This window comes from Candoia aspera, chromosome 5 (genome assembly GCF_035149785.1).
Source record: "Candoia aspera isolate rCanAsp1 chromosome 5, rCanAsp1.hap2, whole genome shotgun sequence".
Taxonomy (NCBI): Eukaryota; Metazoa; Chordata; class Lepidosauria; order Squamata; family Boidae; genus Candoia; species Candoia aspera.
Genome location: NC_086157.1, coordinates 97,277,369 through 97,296,499, shown reverse-complemented (window position 1 = coordinate 97,296,499; position 19,131 = coordinate 97,277,369). Strand labels below are relative to the sequence as shown.

The 19,131-nt window shown below is 39.6% G+C and overlaps 2 protein-coding genes across 2 annotated transcripts in view; one reads left to right on the top strand and one right to left on the bottom strand.

Annotated features, from left to right (window-relative positions):
* The window catches only part of CENPJ (centromere protein J), a 226,330-nt gene that overhangs the window by 170,873 nt on the left and 36,326 nt on the right, over positions 1-19,131 (bottom strand). The window lies entirely within an intron of this gene.
* The window catches only part of RNF17 (ring finger protein 17), a 52,968-nt gene that overhangs the window by 32,926 nt on the left and 911 nt on the right, over positions 1-19,131 (top strand). The window contains exons 23-33 of the mRNA XM_063305801.1: positions 189-478; positions 2,166-2,329; positions 2,859-2,978; positions 4,859-4,939; positions 6,849-6,977; positions 10,561-10,617; positions 11,076-11,192; positions 12,316-12,469; positions 14,404-14,539; positions 14,700-14,889; positions 15,491-15,589. Of these exons, the coding sequence (XP_063161871.1) occupies positions 189-478; positions 2,166-2,329; positions 2,859-2,978; positions 4,859-4,939; positions 6,849-6,977; positions 10,561-10,617; positions 11,076-11,192; positions 12,316-12,469; positions 14,404-14,539; positions 14,700-14,889; positions 15,491-15,586 (1,534 nt within the window). The 3' untranslated portion in view covers positions 15,587-15,589. The remainder of the gene's footprint in view (positions 1-188; positions 479-2,165; positions 2,330-2,858; positions 2,979-4,858; positions 4,940-6,848; positions 6,978-10,560; positions 10,618-11,075; positions 11,193-12,315; positions 12,470-14,403; positions 14,540-14,699; positions 14,890-15,490; positions 15,590-19,131) is intronic.

The window sequence follows — 19,131 nt, the reverse complement described above, 5'->3', positions numbered from 1 at the left end:
ATGTATTTAACATAGAAGTTGTTTTCTTGTATTAGATATAAATGAATGCTTTAATTTTATCTGTAATTCACGCAGTTACAAGCCAACAGAAAATTGTACAGTCTAATTTAAGGTGCAGTGTTTGAGGGAAATACATGTATTTGATTTTTTAAAATTTGCTGACATACATTCTGTTGAATCCTGATTAGATCACCTAAAATTGGTTCAAGTCCAGCTTCCTCTGATAAACTACAAAAGAATATGGACATAAACCAGCTGCTTTCAGAGGAAGAAAGAGCACCAAGTCTTTCTAAGCTAGAAAAGCATATTGACCCTTCAGTTACTGATAGCAAACAGCAAGAACTGGAAATTTCTGTGGCTGAGCCTCCAATGGTTAAGGCCTATAAACCACCAGCTCTCCCTAGCTCGGATTGCTTCAGTGCTACAGTTAGCTGTGTTTCAGATAACGGAACAATTTATGTGATTCCCAAGTCACAAGGTAAAACAAAAAATGCATTTGTACAATTATGATAGGTGCTATATAATTGAGTAGGCCATTTCAAAGATATGTATATAAATGTAATAGGCACTGTTGTCCATCAAATCAAACCCGACTCTTCGTGACAAAAGAGACAAGTCCCTGCAGTTTTCTTCACAACATTTTCAAAGTATCTTTCCAGAACCTTCTTTTTAGGATGGAGAGAGACAGCAACTAGCCCCAAGTCACCCAGCTGGCTTCTGTGCCAAAGGCAGGACTAGAACTCATGGACTTCCAGCTTCTAATCCAGCACTTTAACCACTAGGCCAAACTGGCTCTCTGTAATTAGAGCAGGGGCAAAGATTTACAGTAGCCTTGATCAATCATTCAGCTATATATGGCTGGATTAAAAAAAAAAAGTTTGGAGAGATTCTCATACCAAACATGTAAAGAATATTTACAAGTGACTGGCTTCAAAGAGTTATTGTGAGAAGGACTGAGTTGCAGGCCCACGTAGTCCCTATTTTTCATTTACTTGAGCACAGGAGAATGCTGTTTGTTTTTGTTCCTCTGTACATGCTTGCTGAGTTCCTATTGAATTCAGTGGTGCCTGAATTCACTGATACTTCAGAAAGCGTTCTTAATAACAATAACAATAATTTATTAAATTTCTATGCTGCTCAACTCCCAGCAACTCTGCGTGGTTTACAAATTGTTAAAAAGGGGGGAAAAATAAGCAAACAAGAGTAAAGATGGCAGAAATGACAAAACTGGATGGGAACAAAGAAAAAACAACCCCCACAATCTAAAGGGGGCTTCTGTTGCCCTTGCCAAAGGTCTGGGCAAAAATACAATGTTTGTTACCTGGAGTTCTGGACATGTGTATGTTGCTTTACCTCTACCTCGCATATACAGTAATCAGAAGCATACAAATACATTCATCATGGTGGTGATAAATTAGCTGTAAAAACAGATATTGTGGCTGGCAGCATCTGCATCTTTCTCCATTTGCTGCCATTCCTCCTGTAGCACATAAGCCTGTGCTGGATTCATTGCTGCCTTGCAGCACAGAATCCTCTAGAAAACTAAACTATTTTTACTCAAGTACGCGTATTTTATGTTTTAGCAGTAAAATATTTGCAGTTATATGCTTCATTGGGAAAAAAGGAACATTGCCGATGATAATCAGATTGGGAGACCAAAATTGGAGAATATGCAGCAATGGCAAAATTGATGGTGTATATCCATAATGGGAATTGAGCCAAACTGAAATAGGAACGGCTCCCTTCCATACAAGACATTGCACAGCAAAGCAAATTCAGACATTTGGAATGTGGTTTTTAGAAAAAACTTATGAGACCAATTAAAAATAACAGATGAAAGTATTTAAAAAGAAACTAGCAACAATCCTTAATGTTCAGTATAAAGTAGAAACATTTAACGTGCTGTTAGCAGATGGGGACACGAAGGGGACAATGTGTCAATGGCAAACCACCCCGCTCTATAGTCGTTCGCGAAAGCGTCCCCCAAGGAGTCAGAAGATGACTCGGGGACTTTTCTTCTCTTCTTTTTTATTCATAGTTGGGGTTGTATCCTTTTGTTCTTTTTCCTTGTGTATTGCATTATCTTAACAATAAAAATATTTTTAAAAAGAAATTGCTAAAAGGGATAGTAACTTTAACACCACTTGCTTGGATTTTTTCCCTAGAGCAAAAGCTAAACAAGTTAATGAGTAACATACAAGATAACGTCAAATGTTTAGGCCTTCTGGAACCCTATAACTGGAAAAGTGGAGAAGCTTGTGTGGTAAGAGCAGCAGATACAATGTGGTACAGAGGTGAAGTTAAAGACGTTGGCGCTGGCATTATCAGGGTAAGGTTGATGTTTTTAAGAAACATTCTAGTTTTTTACCTGACTGCAGCTGGTGTTTTTTTCTTTTCTGTTAAAATGAAGGCGATGCTGTAAAGGTATATTCTCTTGAGGACTGCGTAGGGAGTATGATGCTTCAAAATGTGGAATTTCTACTGTCTTATATGGGGGATATTCAACAATAGGTTAACTTCACAAGGCGAACACATTTTCAAGAAACGTTCCTTTTTTAGCACCTCTTTTGTCACATTCAAATTGGTGAGAGGCTGAAACATGATGCAAAAGAATGCCAAACGATCTGTTGTTGCCCATGGTGGTTTCACATTTTAGAAACTAGTTCAACTAAACAATTCTTGGCTTGGCGTTGTACGTGAATTGATTTTTTGTATCATATCTCCTTCCCGAAACCGTATGACAAGAAATGGGTTGGGCAGCTCTTTCGTGTGTTTGCTGGCATGCTTTTCAAAAAGAACTACATCATGAAAATATATATCCTGATGTACTTTTTTTGTGTGTATTGTTTCTTTTCTAGGTACATTATGTGGATTATGGATATATTGAGAAAATTCCTCAGTGCCATCTATACCCCACTATTTTGTATGCTGAGATACCTCCATTTTCTATTCCATGTCAGCTCTATAAAACTGTACCAGTGAGTTAAATACTGTGTTTTGAACATAGTGCACAGCAATTGAAAAATGTACCTTTCAATCTAGGACAAATAATAAAGAATAAAATTATCTTTTTAGTAAATTGTAGAAAGGATGAGTCTTCCACACAGTAATATATGAAAATGTACAAATTTTTTACCCATATGATGCTGTGTTAATTGCACCAATATAGTTCATGCCTATGATCTGCAAGGTTGGGCAGACAATCTTTCTTACCTTTTCTTTGAAACAACTATTAGGTAGATATTCCACTTTGGAGTGATAAAATGTTTCAGGAATTCTAAGGCTTTCCAGAGCTCACTTTCCATAGAGGTAGACTACCGGAAAGTGGTAGGCTTTACATGCATACAAGCTGAAGATTAGATGAAAGTGTTCAGTGCTAACAGTCCAGCATGTTCCTGGCCCCCAGCTTATTTCTAGGACAGTGCAGAGTAGTAGTTGTTACTTCGTTACTTTTCATTCTAGTTCCAGCACAAATCATCTACTTGCTACATATGCAGATCTTGTTACTGTCTCCCATTGTCTAGTAATTTGAAGAAAACTAAATCTTCTGGGCCTTTCACCTTTACAGAGTGAAACTATCTTGTGTTTTTTAAAATTTTACTGTGACCAGAGCACTTAAGTAAGATTGTGAAGTCAAGAGTCTTGACACCCCTGAATGTTCTGTGTGGAACCAGAGATTTTCTAATGAAATAAAGATGAAGTATAACTGAAAGCCAATGCTTTGTTTATAGCAGTTCCTAATACATACGGTACACAAAAATAAGGAAAGGAAGTGATTTTATTGTAGGGAAAAGGGAGACTTGGGTTGATTTGATTGAGAGAAGGAAACAGACACCAAGAGTTCAATGGAGACAGATGGGTTTTGATCTGGGAGAAGCTGCAGCACAGAGATTAGGGCTCAAGTAGAGTGATCTATAGCAGGAGAAGTATGGATGCCTTGGCTGCTTGATGAGTTAACGCTTGTATGAAAGAACAATTGATATGCTGAGGTTGTGGAATGAAAAATAATGATGTGAATGAGATGTTACTGAAGAAAAGAATTAAAACTTTTCAGGGGTAGGTTCTACTTCTGCCTCTTATTCAGATTGTTGGTAAGCTATTCCCATGTAGTCTCAAAAGTTTTTCATTTCTGTGAAATAGTACTTTGTAACTAGCCATACCCTATAGGAGCCATTTTGTGATAGCATCCATGATAGTGCTTTGAAAGTCCAACTGGCTCCAAAAGTTGTTTTCCTATATTTGCCTTCTTGAGCCATCCTAGTTCCAACTGAAACATATCATCAGGATATTAGCAACTCTCCAGTGCCTTTTTCAAGTCTTAAGTTTATTACCTCAGGGCACATACGTTCTGTTGACAGAATCCTTAAGAGGTAACAATTGGAATTGAAGATACTGGTTTGTATTTTTGGTTTTTATTAATAAGGTTTTTATCTTTTTATTTGTTGTTTTTATATTGGCCATTTTATCTGATTGTTGTATGCTGCCCAGCGTCACTTTTGGTGAAATTGGCAGCTATATAAATTTACTAATAAATAAATATCCCATGTGATCATCTTGGCCAACACAGTAGCTCACAATATTCTTGACAGTTCTTCCTTAGAAGAAAAAATAAGATAGATCACAACAGTCAGGGCTGAGATTCATAAGGACGTGGCTGACCTTTGGCCTAAAATACCTTGGTATGTAATGAAAAAAGTGCAGTTGTGCTTGCCCTTCTGTTTTGGGTGGTCTGGAACTTGATCATTTTCTGCCTCTTGACACTTCTTTCTCCAGATTGGCTAGTCTTGTGAATGGAGCTTTTGGATCAATGGTTGTTCATAGTTGATAACTAATCAGTGTATTTTCCCTGATCATTTAGGTTGGCAACATTTGGCAGCAGGATGCAGTTGAATTGCTTCAAGAACTACTTACAAAAAGACCTGTTAAAATACATATAATGGTATGCCTAAACACTATATATTTCATTCATTTTTTCATTCATAAGCCAGCCATTACCAAAAGTTCCACGGGGCTAAAAGTAGAAACAAAAACAACCACCTTAATGAATAATAAATTCACCCATAAAATAAACTAAGTACAATATCCACATTATGCAGAAAGAAAATACACAAAAAAACATGCACCCACCAGATAAGGTCTACAATAAAGCCTACCTCATCCATTATCTAATCATGGATAATAGGGCTGACCTGGTAGGGTGTGGAGGGGGGAGATTCCCTTCTCCAAAATGTGCCCCCTGGGTTTCAGATGTGACACCAGCTGAGACACTGGGTAGTGGTGTAGCTATTGCTATCCAGGGGGCTCTGGTGACTTCCAGTAGCGCTGCTTTGCAGATAACCAGATGTGAGATTCTGTGATGTTGGACTTTAAGCTGACTGACAGCTAATGCAGCTCCTGGAGCAGTGGGATCACCCAATACATCAGGATAAACGCAACACTGCCTGGGCCACTGCATTCTGTACCAGCTTCTGAATCTTTTCAAGGCCAGGTATATGTAGAACATATTACAGTAATACAACCAAAGGTGACTAAGGTATGAATGACCTTGAGTAGTGTCTCCCAATCCAGGAATAGTTGCAATTGGTGCACAAGATGTAACTGTACAAAATCTATTTTGCCTGTACTGCTCTCTACTCATTAGGAACTACAAGTCAAGTAGGACCCCCACATTGCACACAATCTCTGAGTGGAGCACAATCCCATCTAGAAACAAAGTTGGCACAACCCTGGAATTGTTTGGTCTACAAACTCAAAGCCACTCCATCTTGGAGGGATTCAATCTGAGTCTGTTATCCTGATTCAGGCCCTAACAGCCTTCAGAGACTGGGTTAACACTTCTACCTTATTGCCTGTTTGGCCCAGGGCCAGGATGCATAACGTATCATTGGCATACAGGTAGTCTTTGCTTAACAACCATTTGTTTAGTGATAGTTCAAACTTACGACAGTGCTGAAAAAACTGACTTATGACCGGTCCTCACACTTAAAACCGTTGCAGCATCCCTGCAGTCACGTGATCACGATTTGGGCGCTTGGCAACCGGTTTGCATTTATGACTCTGCGTCCCATGGTCACGCGATCACCATTTTTCAACCTTCCTGGCCAGCTTCTAACAAGTAAAATCAATGGGGAATCATGTGATTTGCTTAATGTCCACATGGTTTGCTTAACACCCGCAGTGATTTGCTTAATGACAACTGCAAAAAGGTCGTAAAATGGGGTTGGATTTGCTTAATGACCGCTTTGCTTAGCAACCAAAATTCTAGTCCCAATTGTGGTCATTCAGTGAGGACTACCTGTACTGTTGATACTCAGGCCAAGAGAGTAAAGAACCCTGAGGCATTCTACAAAGCAGAGGTGTCAGGGCAGATCTCACTTCCCCCACCAACACCAATTGAACTGAAGAACACTGCTGCTCTCTCTGATCCTGTGGAGTTAGTCCAGAAGGATATCATGGTTGTTGGTATTGAAAACCGCTGGGTGATCAAAGATGACCAGGAAGGTTGTGCTCCCCTGATCCCAGCCTCTCCAAAGGTCATCCACAAGTGCAACCAGTGCAGTTTCTTGAATGCACCCTGGCCTGAAATCAGACTACCAAGGGTTTAAATAGTCTGTTTCCTCTAGGGTTCCCAAAGTTGTACAACCACGTCATGTAAATAGGCAATGTGCTTCTTTAACAAAGGTCATTTGTTTTGGGGTTGATAATACATTTTGTCATGTGTGAATATTATAGCAAGCATCTCAAATTACTACAAACTTGGCTTTAAGAAGGGATTGCACATGCCAGTTTTTAGAGCTTAAGTAGTAGCAGATGGGATGATCCTAATGAGTTTGTTCATCTTTCAACAGGAGCCATCAGATACCCCTTGGGGGAAAGTGTCTGTCAAACTCTGTTTTGCAGGGATGTCACTATCTTATTTCATGGCATTCCATAAACATTGTATTACCGAAGATGGTGGTGATTCTGTATCAAAATTGGTAATCTTTTTTTCTTTCAAGCATTAACAGTTTAACTCAAATAGTTCGTGCTGAAGCAAGTTAATTATCCAGGTATAGTGCTATCAAGCATAGTGCTTATTGTGGTGTGATCTTTAGGTCTTTGGGCAGTAGTGAAAATCTTCCTTTAGAAGGGAAAAAAAAATATCAGTAGTAAAAACAATGTTTATCTGTGATATATGAAAAACACTGTGTGTGGTCAGAGAGTTAACCACATCTACTTCCTCTTGTATCAGCTTTAACACCAGAAACTAAGTTCTAAACAGTATTCCTAGATGTAACCTGGAGGTCAAACTGCAGAACAGGCGCATAGACATTTTCTTTCCTCCGTTTTAGGATTGTTCCTTTCTTGACAAGGAATTGGAGACAAAGACAAATGAAGTATATTTATGGGAAAGCAAGAAGCACAGTGATTAAAAAAAAAAGCTTGCATTCTTGAGTATGGCTGCTCAGTGTTTTAATGGTCAAGTTGCCACAAACCCCATAATACCTAGGTTTTTGTCAAACTGTTGATGCAGTGTATCTGGATGTATGAGAAAAGGCTACTTTGCACATTTTCTTTTTCAATTAATAATTCATTCCCTCTCCCCCAACAAATTCTAACTTGTCCCAGGATAGTAGCTTTTCACTTTACCTGTGAAAGCATTTCCTCTTACCTATCTTATTACCAGAATAGTTGTCGAGCTCCATCAGGATATAATTGCATCAGCCTCATAACTCCATGGTGACTGAGGTGAGTATGGGTTGCAGATCCACTATACAGGGCCAGACATTGGTTTCAGCATTATCCTTGTATTTGAATGTTGAGGTTAGATGTTCCCTTCGGAACCACAAACCTTGTGCCTAATGAACTGGTTACACTGTGACTAATTCCTTCTCTGTAAATTTGTTGAGAGTCATCTAGGAAGCCTTCAGCTTTGCATTCTTACAGGGTAAATGGGCCTTTTGGAAATCAGCAGTCTGTGGCTGATTTCTATTTTGTTTCATTTGTTATTATTTACTTATTTATTTTTCAAACTTCTATTACCGCCCATCACCCCCAAAAGAGGGGGACTCTGGGCGGTTTACAATAAAATCAGTTAAAATCATAAATTACAATATACAATATATAATTTATATTAGGGTATGTCACTACTTTCTTTGAATATTTATTTGGCTGCCTCTTCAGAACTGTATTTAGGTCACTGGTTCTCTTTTTTTTCCTGATCTGATCATATCCATTGAACAGGCAGACTGTTTTTTATATGAGGAAGGTTTTTTTCTGACACTCACAATCTGCTTTCCTGCAACAGAAATCCAATATGCTGTACCTGGCACTTTGGAACAACTGAGAAATTCCTTCAGTTTCTTCACAAGTCATAGTTTCTAGTCACTTGATCATCCCCGATGCCTTCTCTGAATGCCTTCCAGTTTCTCTGAAACTGTCTTGAGGCACGGTGTCTAAAACTGGACACAGCGGTCAAGGGAGGACCTAATCAGTATAGAATAAATTGGAATGAATACTTCCTGTCCTTTGGAAGCTTATGATGATGCAGCCTAAAACCATATGTATGTCCCTCTGGTGGGAGGAGATGGGAAGTGACAAATTTGATAAATAAAAATAAATAGGTTTTGCAGCTGTATCACACTACTAGTTCATAATCAGTTTGTAATCAACTGCTCTTCCAAGATCCTTTATACTTTTGCTATTGTCAAGCTTGATATCCTCCTTCCTATCCACTTTTGACTTTCATTTTGACTACATTTGCCAGATGACATTTCCCCTTCTGATATTGTTTGGTCAGTGCCTTCCATACTTACGAAGCAGTGTCACCCAGACATTTGAGGTAGAGCAGATGAAATTTTGACCAAGCTGTCATAACTCCAGGTGCCCTGCCTCCTCAAAATAAGCTAGTTATTGTCTCATATATGCCATGCCCAGAGAACCCAAATAATAATGGGTTGCTTGCCTATATCTGAATTACCGTTTTTTTTATAGCAGTGTTTCTCAACCTTAGCAATGATAAGATGTGTGGAGTTCAGCTCCCAGAATGCATGCTGGCTGGGATATTCTGGGAGTTGAAGTCCACACATCTTGGAAGTTGCCAAGGTTGAGAAACACAGTTTTAGAGCAGTGCTTTGTTCAGGCACAGGCTGTATATGTAATTGCACAGATGAGCAACCTGTTGTATTTCCTTACGAAACTCAGAAGCAATTTTGCTATCAGAAATACTGATATACAGGTAGTCCTCAGTTAACGACCACTCATTCAGTGTCCATTCAAAGTTACAAAGGCGCTGAACAAGTGGTTGTTATGACCAGTCCTCGAAGTTCTGGCTGTCCTAACACCCCCATGGTCATGTGATTGCTATCTGGGCGCTTGGCAGCCGGCTCACATATAATGGTTGCAGCGTCCATGGTCACAGGATTACAATTTGCAACCTTCCCTGCTGGCTTCCCACAAGCAAAGTCAACAGGGAAGCCGGCAGGGAAGGTCGCAAGTTGCTTGGGTAAGTCTCTCCTGCGCTGTGCCTCCCTGGCCACTCACACACCATCCCCCACCCAGCAGTAGACACCCCAAGCCCCACACAGCCTCCCCTGCCACTCATGCACCCTCCCACCCCAAGCCTGCTGCGCAGAGACTTTTCTGTATTTGCTGTGGCAAACCACTCTTTACCCTTCAACCTGGAAAATCTGTAATGTTTATATTTGAGTTGGTAAAAAATATGTTTGCTTTCTCTTACTGATAGGTGTCTAAACACCAGTTCATATTTAAATGTAAGGAATGCAATTTCATTGTAACCCTTCTGCCCAACCACAATAAGTTACTTGAGTTCCAGAGTTTTGAAGCCATGTCTTAATGCTTTAATCTATGAAAAGTTTGTACAGGTAGATCTCACTTACCGAGTGCCTCATTCAGTGACCATTTGAACTTACAATGGGGTAAAAAAATAACACTGCAACCAGTTCTCACGTTTACGACCATCACAGCATCCTGTGGTCCTGTGATTGCCATTTGCGTGCTTCACAACTGGCTTGCGACAAGCAGTGTTAATACAGAGGGTGGAAGTAAAATCATGATTTTTCACTTAGCAACTACAGTACTTTACTTAATGACAAAAGGGGAAGTAAGGTCATAAGCCTGCTGTCGTGTGATTTTCTGCTTAGTGATCGTGGCACATAGCGACAAGTTGCTGATCCCAGTTGTGGTCGCTAAGCAAGGACTACCTGTACTTCATCTGCACAACTGAACTAAGATGAGTGTAATTACTCTAGAAATAATGCGTGTGCTTGGGATGAATGGAGGAATCACCAACTTAATTGATTCACTGTGTGACAAGCAGCTGGTGCAGGCCTAAACTACTACTGTACAACGAAATTCAAATTGAAGCCGGAGGCAGAGGAGAAGCTTATAAATTGCAACATCTAGCGTTCAAATTAAGATGTACTCCATTTAGGAATAAGCAGATGCACTGGTTATACATCTGAAAAATAATTTTGCTGCTTTGTGTTATATTAAACAGCTTTATTAATGTGAGTCTGAGAAATTATTACTGTATTAAGATTTGAATTTTTTTGTTCCTAGGATATGCTAGATTGCAGTAATGAAGACTTGGAGGAAAATTGTGAAATCAGTCATGAGGTAAGGTTTAATGCTAGATCAGTATTGTAGTCATTAACTTCTTAAATCAGCTGTGTTAGATTGCTATCGTTACCCTGCCTAGCCAATAGCATATTATCAATTACAATTTGTTTCCAGGGCCAAGATGGATCATAGCTTCATGCTTTGTAAAATGGAAAAACCATAGAGATTGTCCTGAATTTCTTCCTTGGAGTAGTGGGCCCAGGGATGTGTACATGTGTGTGTTCACACATGTACGTGGTAATAGTCTACGAATTAACTACATTCCAAAACTCCCATTTCCCAGTATTTGAAACAGCAGAGAAGTTTGCTACTCCCCAAATAAGATGTGAATTTGAGTAGGGAGTCTGTACAGAACAGTCTCCAGGACAGGTTGTTCCCAGTGCCCTCAGAAGCGCTCCTTGGCACTTTCTAGGGATGTTCTTGCAAATTGTGTCCTAATAACTTGTTTATTTTAGGAATTGCTGATGTCTGAAGTAGACACTCCCCTCCTGCCACCGTATACCTCACCATCATTGCCTGTTCTTGGAGAACTCTTTCCAGTGAAAGTAACACATGTTGTGTCACCTAATGAGGTATCATGATGAAAAATGTTGAACAAACACCATCATTAACTAGTTTGTTTTTACCTCTGTTCAAAGAAATAGATTTAAGTATTTTGTTTGTGTTAGGGTGTGCTTTTAATTGATCTAGATAAAGCAGCTTACCTCACATTCAGAAATAATTTTGTATTTTAAATACAGAATTGTGTGTATCAGAGGCAATAAAACATATAAGGACAATTGTCCTGAAATTTTGCTTGGGAAGTTGGTGGACTATGTATTGATGAATTTTTATTTGTGTATATAATAAAGAAGTACTATGGACTGGAGGGAAAAAAACAATAAAACACATAGACAAAAATATTCTTGGATTGGCATGGACTACCAGAAAGCTGGTCACACACAAAACAACTCACATGCACACCTTGCTTAAATGGTCTAGTCCGGTATTTCTCAACCTTGGCAATTTTAAGACGTGTAGACTTCAACTCCCACAATTCCATAGGCAGCCATTTGTAAATATGGCAGCCAATGCTGTGTTATTAACTTTCTGCTAACTCAGTGGCAGTTGGAGGGCAGTGTAGTATGTTCACAGCCTTACAATTCAGGATGCAGTTAGGAAAATGTTAATAGGCACCTGCACATTCCTCGGTGGTCTGGAAAATGGGCAGCCAGAGAAGCGGTATTAGAAAGAAATTGAAGAAATCTCCACCCCAAAGAGCCAAAACAACTGAATTCTAGAATAAAAGTAATCCAGTAATAGCCTGATCTCTTCCCTACTAATAATTTGTTAAGGAAGAATAAGAATTTTGTTCTTGATGAAGTTGGTTGCTAGGAGTTTGACCTATAGCTGCTACATAACCCAAATCATGGCTTAGCTTTCAAAATAGAGCCTTCCTGAGAAGCTATAGTATAGGCAGTTGCCATCAGAAATCCCTGTTTTGCCAAGATGTGATTTTTTAACTTTTTTACTTTCTGTGGTTATTGCACTAGGTTTTATTGTTTTTCAACTATTTGTCAAACGGCTTCCCCTTCTTTTGATTAAAATCAAGACTCTCTATGGAGACTGTGTTAGATCCAATGTTCTTTGCTTTATATGAACAAACACATTTTTAATCTAGCAGTCTTTTGATACAGTTATTTCCCCCTACTCCAGGTGTATATTTCCATTGTTCGGTCAAACAGTGCCAGCCAACAGAGAGATGCGGAGGACAGAGCAACCAGCTTGGACTCTGAAATTCTAGATGAAGCCTTGGCTCAGTGTAATCAGAACATAGAGACTATACCATTTCTAACTGATTTTCGAAAAGGTATAGTCCTTAGAAGCTAAGTAAATAAATATTTAATAGCCTGCATTTATCTGTTCTCAGTTGTATTCAAGGTTGGTTAACTCCTGTTTGCTCAGAATCCTGAGGATCATATGTGTCAGTTTACATGATCTCCTTTCCAAGGAAGCCGTTCCACATTTAAGAATATAAGGAGAGCCCTGCTGGATCAGGCCATAGGCCCATCTTGTCCAGCATTCAGAAGCACGCAGTGGCCAAATGGAGGCATTTGGGAAGCTCACAACCTCCTCCGCTGTCACTTCCCTGCAAACCAGTACCTAAAGCATGCTGCCTGTGATTCAGGAGGTAGTAAATAACCATCTAATACGAATAGCCGTTGATACCATGATTCTTCATGAAACTGTCCCACTTCCTTTCAAAACCAGTCAGATTGGCTGGTATTACCACAAAGAGTAAGTTGCAGCCATGGCTAAGACGGCTTTTTGACAGGTTGTTCTTGTGTGCCGGTTGTGCCCATTCCTGGACTGGGAGACCTAGATTGTCCCTAAAGGTATCCCAGGATGTAACAACCCTTTTATCCTATCATCATTGTCTTATTCATGCATTGAGATTACTAAGCTTTGTTTGCAGTTGGCCTTGCAAATGGAACAAGGGACATTTCCAGCAAATCCATCATGACAGTCCTAGATTTCAGTATCCTATTCAAGAACATAAATATGGTTTCTAGGACACAGCCACTTTAAAGGAAGGTGCCAGTGTGCACCACAAATACTAATTCCTCTAGACAGTGTACGAAGTCTACATCCTTCACGTAAGTCAGCCAGATTGGCAACCTGTCACACACCCATCTGTCTGCACTTTTGGCAATTGAATCCCATACTATTAAAATCCCCTAGAGGCATATCCATAATGTGTGAGGGTACTTGTTTGCCATCCAAGATCTAGGTTCCATCCAAAAGATTGTTTTCACCCAGGAAGTTTCATTCTTCATGATGGCTAAAGTGTCGCAGTTGGGAGTGGGATACATCTGTCTCATTCTCAAAAGGCTCTTATTATGAGATCAGAGACAATTAGTGCCTTCAGGCCAAGCTGCCAGGTAGATCCCTGTCGTGAGTCTTCTAGGCAGTTCAGATTACTTTGGAGCCCATTCAGCTTGGCAGAAGCCTTCAATATTAGCACTTCCTCTGAGGCTTTCTCCATCTTCAGCATTGACAGCAAGACTGAGGCCAGTATGTAGCACTCATGCTTGGCCCTTTCTGGCTTGCTGACAATGCTCCAGCTCTGCCTCTGCTTTCCCAATCAAAACTGAAAGCACTTCTCTGCTCACCAGATGGCTGACAAGGGTTTGTGAACTAAGAAGTTTCTTTTTGTACCTCTTGGCACTAGATGAGGTTTTTCTCCAGAGCTGGAACTTCACACTTTCCTTACATTTATTTTGCTCTAAAATAATAGTAATTGGTCAGTTGCTGAATGAACAGACAGATAATTCCACTAAGTAGTCTGGAGCTATCAAGCTGCGTCTCCTTTCATCTTTCCTCTCAGAACTCGCATGCCCTCATCAGGATAGCCAGTGCCAGCCATCTCACATAAAGAGCAAAAGAATTGGATCCTAACCTGAGTAGTATGTTTATTCCATGACATCTAGACAGAGATGGCCTAATTTTGGAACTGGGAGAAGCATTCTAGAGAGGCTAACATACAAAAAGTCATAGAATAAATTCCTGTATTCTGAGCAAGTAGGAGTTATGCCACTTTGGATAACAGAAGTAGCTGTCATTAAGCATCAGCATTGCTCTCTGCACTTGAAGGCAAGCGTGCTACAATTGTTTTAAAAGGAAAATTCAATCCTTTCCTGCTTTGCAAGTGCAGTAGGAAAAAACATACTTACAGAAGTTAATTATCTGTAATTGAAACTGTTAAATATTTCATATAAATTGAATGGCATGCTTTCCTTGTAGACATGCCTTGCCTCGCAGAATATAGAGATGGTTTGTGGTATCGAGCAAAACTCATTTCAATTAATGACTTCAGTCCTCTTTCAATTCTGGTGGAATTTGTTGACTATGGATCGACTGGAACACTGCCCACAAGCAGGTAAACCTAGAGATTGCTCTTTTTTCAAATTGCTTTAATCAAGATTGATTATTCAATAACTAGAAATATTGCTCTGCAGTGTTACTGTTTTAGATTTAACTATATAAGGTGTTCATAGATTGACTGCTTGTACGGTTTGACTTGCTAAATCATGTCTCAGGTTGCGTCAGATCCCTCCTAAGTTCATGCAATATCCTGCTCAAGCATTCAGAGTTTTGCTGGCTGGATTTAAACCTGCTTTACGTGATTCAGCATCAGAGAAAATTCCTTATTGTCCTGAATGGAGCATAGAAGCATTGTGGGCTATGATGGACTCTTTCCAAAGCAAAAATATCAGTGCTTCTTCAGTGGTAAGCCTTTCTTTATCCTTCTTGATTTATCCTACCTGTTCTGTTCATCTGGGAATGATACATTCCTTCTGTATATAAATCTCTCCATTAATGGTACTTTGAAGAAGAAATAAAATCAAGGTAGAAATTAAAAGCCAGAATCAGAGTTTAACTCCTTGATAAGTAGGATTTGTACTCAAAGGTGAAAATGTATTTTTTCCCCAGCTTTGTGAAAGGTAGCATAAGGGTTTGGAATTTATTGTATAGTGGTCAAAATCCATTCTTTCTGGTTGTGTGCTGTTTCCTATGTCTGCACTGTATGGTGAAGCACAAAAGGTATGGCTTGAACAGCCATTTCCACCTTCCAGACTTACAAATTACTACCTAGATATTTATCACTGTGTCAGTAGGAAAAAAAACATTCTCCCCAAATTCTTCAAGCAGACAAGTCCAACAGCATATCACTGCTTTATAGTGTTTTGCTGAATCTTGTTTGGTAAGAAGGCAAGATTCAGATGGTGAAAAGATGAGATTTGTTGTCTGTATTGTTGTTTGGAAACCTTGATATTATTTCTGAAACTATTTATTTTTGTTGCCTGTTTGGAAACATCTTGCTTCCAAGACACATTCACCAGAGCATACTGTGTTTTTATATGAAGATGGATGCTTAGTTCATATGAAGCTTGTGGAAATGGGATTTGCAGAGTTGGATCAGTGATAGGTAAGCATGCAGTTATTATCCATGTCTTTACCAGCATTAAAAAAAACCCTACAGATGTTGCTGAAAACTTGCAAAACATAGAAAATAAAAAGTTTATGAATGGATCCCACTGTTTTTGATGAAAGTGATTTTTCAAAAATACTGGAATTATTCTATTCTTTTAAACAGTGTGTAAGCCCTAATATTTCTAGGAATAAATAAAATAGCAACTTTCATTTTTTCTAAACTCAGTCATAAAATCAGCCACATAAGCAGGTGGATTTAAATTGAAGGTGCTAACAGCTCTATCTGAATTGTAGACTCCAAGGGTGGGATAGGTGGAGATGACTTGGTTACTACCCTGAGAATCTTTTTTCCATGTTGCAGATACATTTTAATATGCTTCTATTAGCAGTTCTCAGCTAGTTTAAGTTTCTTGGCATGCTGGTTTATAAGAGATTAAAGTGAAGTTTGATAAATTAGTGAGAATATAATGTATAGTGCCTGTTAAATTAAGCAACAAAAATGAGTAGGATGCAAAATCTGAATCTACCAATAAAATGAGAGATCCTGTTTCTCTGATGCATTTCTAATTTTGGAGGTGGAAGACGTACTCATTCATGAAATATTTGAATATTTTCCTCAGCTAATTTTAAAAGATGGAATAAGCAATGGTAAAATAAAATATGGGAGGAGTATGTGTGGAAAATACCCAGACTATTCACAGAATTCTGTGAGTAAGGCAAATATACTATTCTAAATATTCAGTTGTGAGATCCATATTTTGACAACTTGTACCATCATAACTCTAGACGTCTTAGAATTGGGTTCTGTATTCAAACTTTGTTCTGAGATGAAATGAAAACTTGCTTTCCAGGGAGAGCTGTTGCAAAAAAGAGTCCACCAAAAGTGGTGCTGGTGAAGAAAAAATAATGGAAAACTAAAAATAAAGGGACAGAAAAAGAAAATAGAATTAAAGAGAACAAAACAGGAAAGGAAGTTTAGTCAGAGGACAGGTGCTGTTGGCAGAGTGCTAGGAAGCATTTGGCCCAGGAGAAGTCAAAAAAGTCACAGAGCCGAAGTCAGAAAAGTCACAGAGCAGGCATTTCTATAAAAATAATTTTATTTAAAAGCTGTTTGCTGAGAGGAGAGATTTCTCTCAGCTGCATATTCTCTGCAAGCCTACACAGAAGGGAAACTGAAACTAAAAGAAGTTCAGGCAAGTTCCTCCCTTAGGCAATGCAACCATTAACACGTGAAAAGGGAACAATTAAATTCAACCTCTTCACCCAGCCAAAATGATTAGTTACCATGTTGTTGTTTATTCATTTAGTCACTTCCAACTCTTCGTGACTTCATGGATCAGCCCACGCCAGAGCTTCCTGTCAGTCGTCAACACCCTCAGCTCCCCCAGGGACGAGTCCGTCACCTCTAGAATATCATCTGTATATCTTGCCCTTGGTCGGCCCCTCTTCCTTTTGCCTTCCACTCTCCCTAGCATCATCATCTTCTCCAGGGTGTCCTGTCTTCTCATGATGTGGCCAAAGTATTTCAGTTTTGCCTTGAATATCATTCCCTCAAGTGAGCAGTCTGGCTTTATTTCCTGGAGGATGGACTGGTTTGATCTTCTTGCAGTCCAAGGCACTCTCAGAATTTTCCTCCAACACCACAGTTCCAAAGCATCGATCTTCCTTCTCTCAGCCTTCCTTATGGTCCAGCTCTCGCAGCCATATGTTACTACGGGGAACACCATTGCTTTAACTATGCGGACCTTTGTTGTCAGTGTGATGTCTCTGCCCTTAACTATTTTTTCGAGATTGGTCATTGCTCTTCTCCCAAGGATTAAGCGTCTTCTGATTTCCTGACTGCAGTCAGCATCTGCAGTAATTTTCGCACCTAGAAATACGAAGTCTTTCACTGCTTCTACATTTTCTCCCTCTATTTGCCAGTTATCAATCAAGCTGGTTGCCATCATCTTGTTTTTTTTGAGGTTTAGCTGCAAGCCAGCTTTTGCACTTCCTTCTTTCACCTTCATCATAACGCTCCTCAGTTCCTCTTCGCTTTCAGCCATCAAAGTGGTATCATCTGCATATCTGAGATTGTTAATGTTTCTTCCAGTGATTTTAACTCCAGCCTTGGATTCCTCAAGCCCAGCATGTTGCATGATGTGTTCTGCGTACAAGTTGAATGGGTAGGGTGAGAGTATACAGCCCTGCCGTACTCCTTTCCCAATCTTAAACCAGTCCGTTCCGTGGTCTGTTCTTACTCTTGCTACTTGGTCATTATGCAGATTCTTCAAGAGGCATACAAGATGACTTGGTATCCCCATACCACTAAGAACTTGCCACAATTTGTTATGGTCCACACAGTCAAAGGCTTTAGAATAGTCAATAAAACAGAAATAGATGGGTTTCTGAAAGTCCCTGGCTTTTTCCATTATCCAGTGGATATTGGCAATTTGGTCCCTAGTTCCTCTGCCTTTTCTAAACCCAGCTTGTACATCTGGCAATTCTCGCTCCATGAATTGCTGAAGTCTACCTTGCAGGATCTTGAGCATTACCTTACTGGCATGTGAAATGAGTGCCACTGTTCAATAGTTCGAACATTCTTTAGTGTTTCCCTTTTTTGGTATGGGGATATAAGTTGATTTTTTCCAATCTGATGGCCATTCTTGTGTGTTCCAAATTTGCTGGCATATAGCATGCATTACCTTGACAGCATCATCTTGCAAGATTTTGAACAGTTCAGCTGGGATGCCGTCGTCTTCTGCTGCCTTGTTATTAGCAATGCTTCTTAAGGCCCATTCAACCTCACTCTTCAGGATGTCTGGCTCTAGTTCACTGACCACACCATCAAAGCTATCCCCAATATTGTTATCCTTCCCATACAGGTCTTCTGTATATTCTTGCCACCTTTTCTTGATCTCTTCTTCTTCTGTTAGGTCCTTGCCATCTTTGTTCTTGATCATACCCATTTTTGCCTGGAATTTACCTCCAATGTTTCTAATTTTCTGGAAGAGGTCTCTTGTCCTTCCTATTCTATTGTTTTCTTCCACTTCCGCGCATTGCTTGTTTAAAAATAATTTCTTATCTCTTCTGGCTAACCTCTGGAATTTTGCATTTAATCGGGCATATCTCCCCCTATCACTGTTGCCTTTTGCTTTCCTTCTTTCTTGGGCTACTTCTAGTGTCTCAGCAGACAGCCATTTTGCCTTCTTGGTTTTCTCTTTCTTCGGGATGTATTTTGTTGCCGCCTCCTGAACAATGTTGCGAACTTCTGTCCAGAGTTCTTCCGGGACCCTATCTACTAAGTCCAGTCCCTTAAATCTATTCTTCACCTCCACTGCATATTCCTTAGGAATATTAGTGAGCTCATATCTAGCTGATCTGTGGGTCTTCCCTAATCTCTTTAGTCTGATCCTAAATTGTGCAGTAAGAAGCTCGTGATCTGAACTACAGTCAGCTCCAGGTCTTGTTTTTACCGACTGTATAGATGTCCACCACCTTTGACTGCAAAGGATGTAGTCAATCTGATTTTGGTGTTGTCCATCTGGTGAAGTCCAT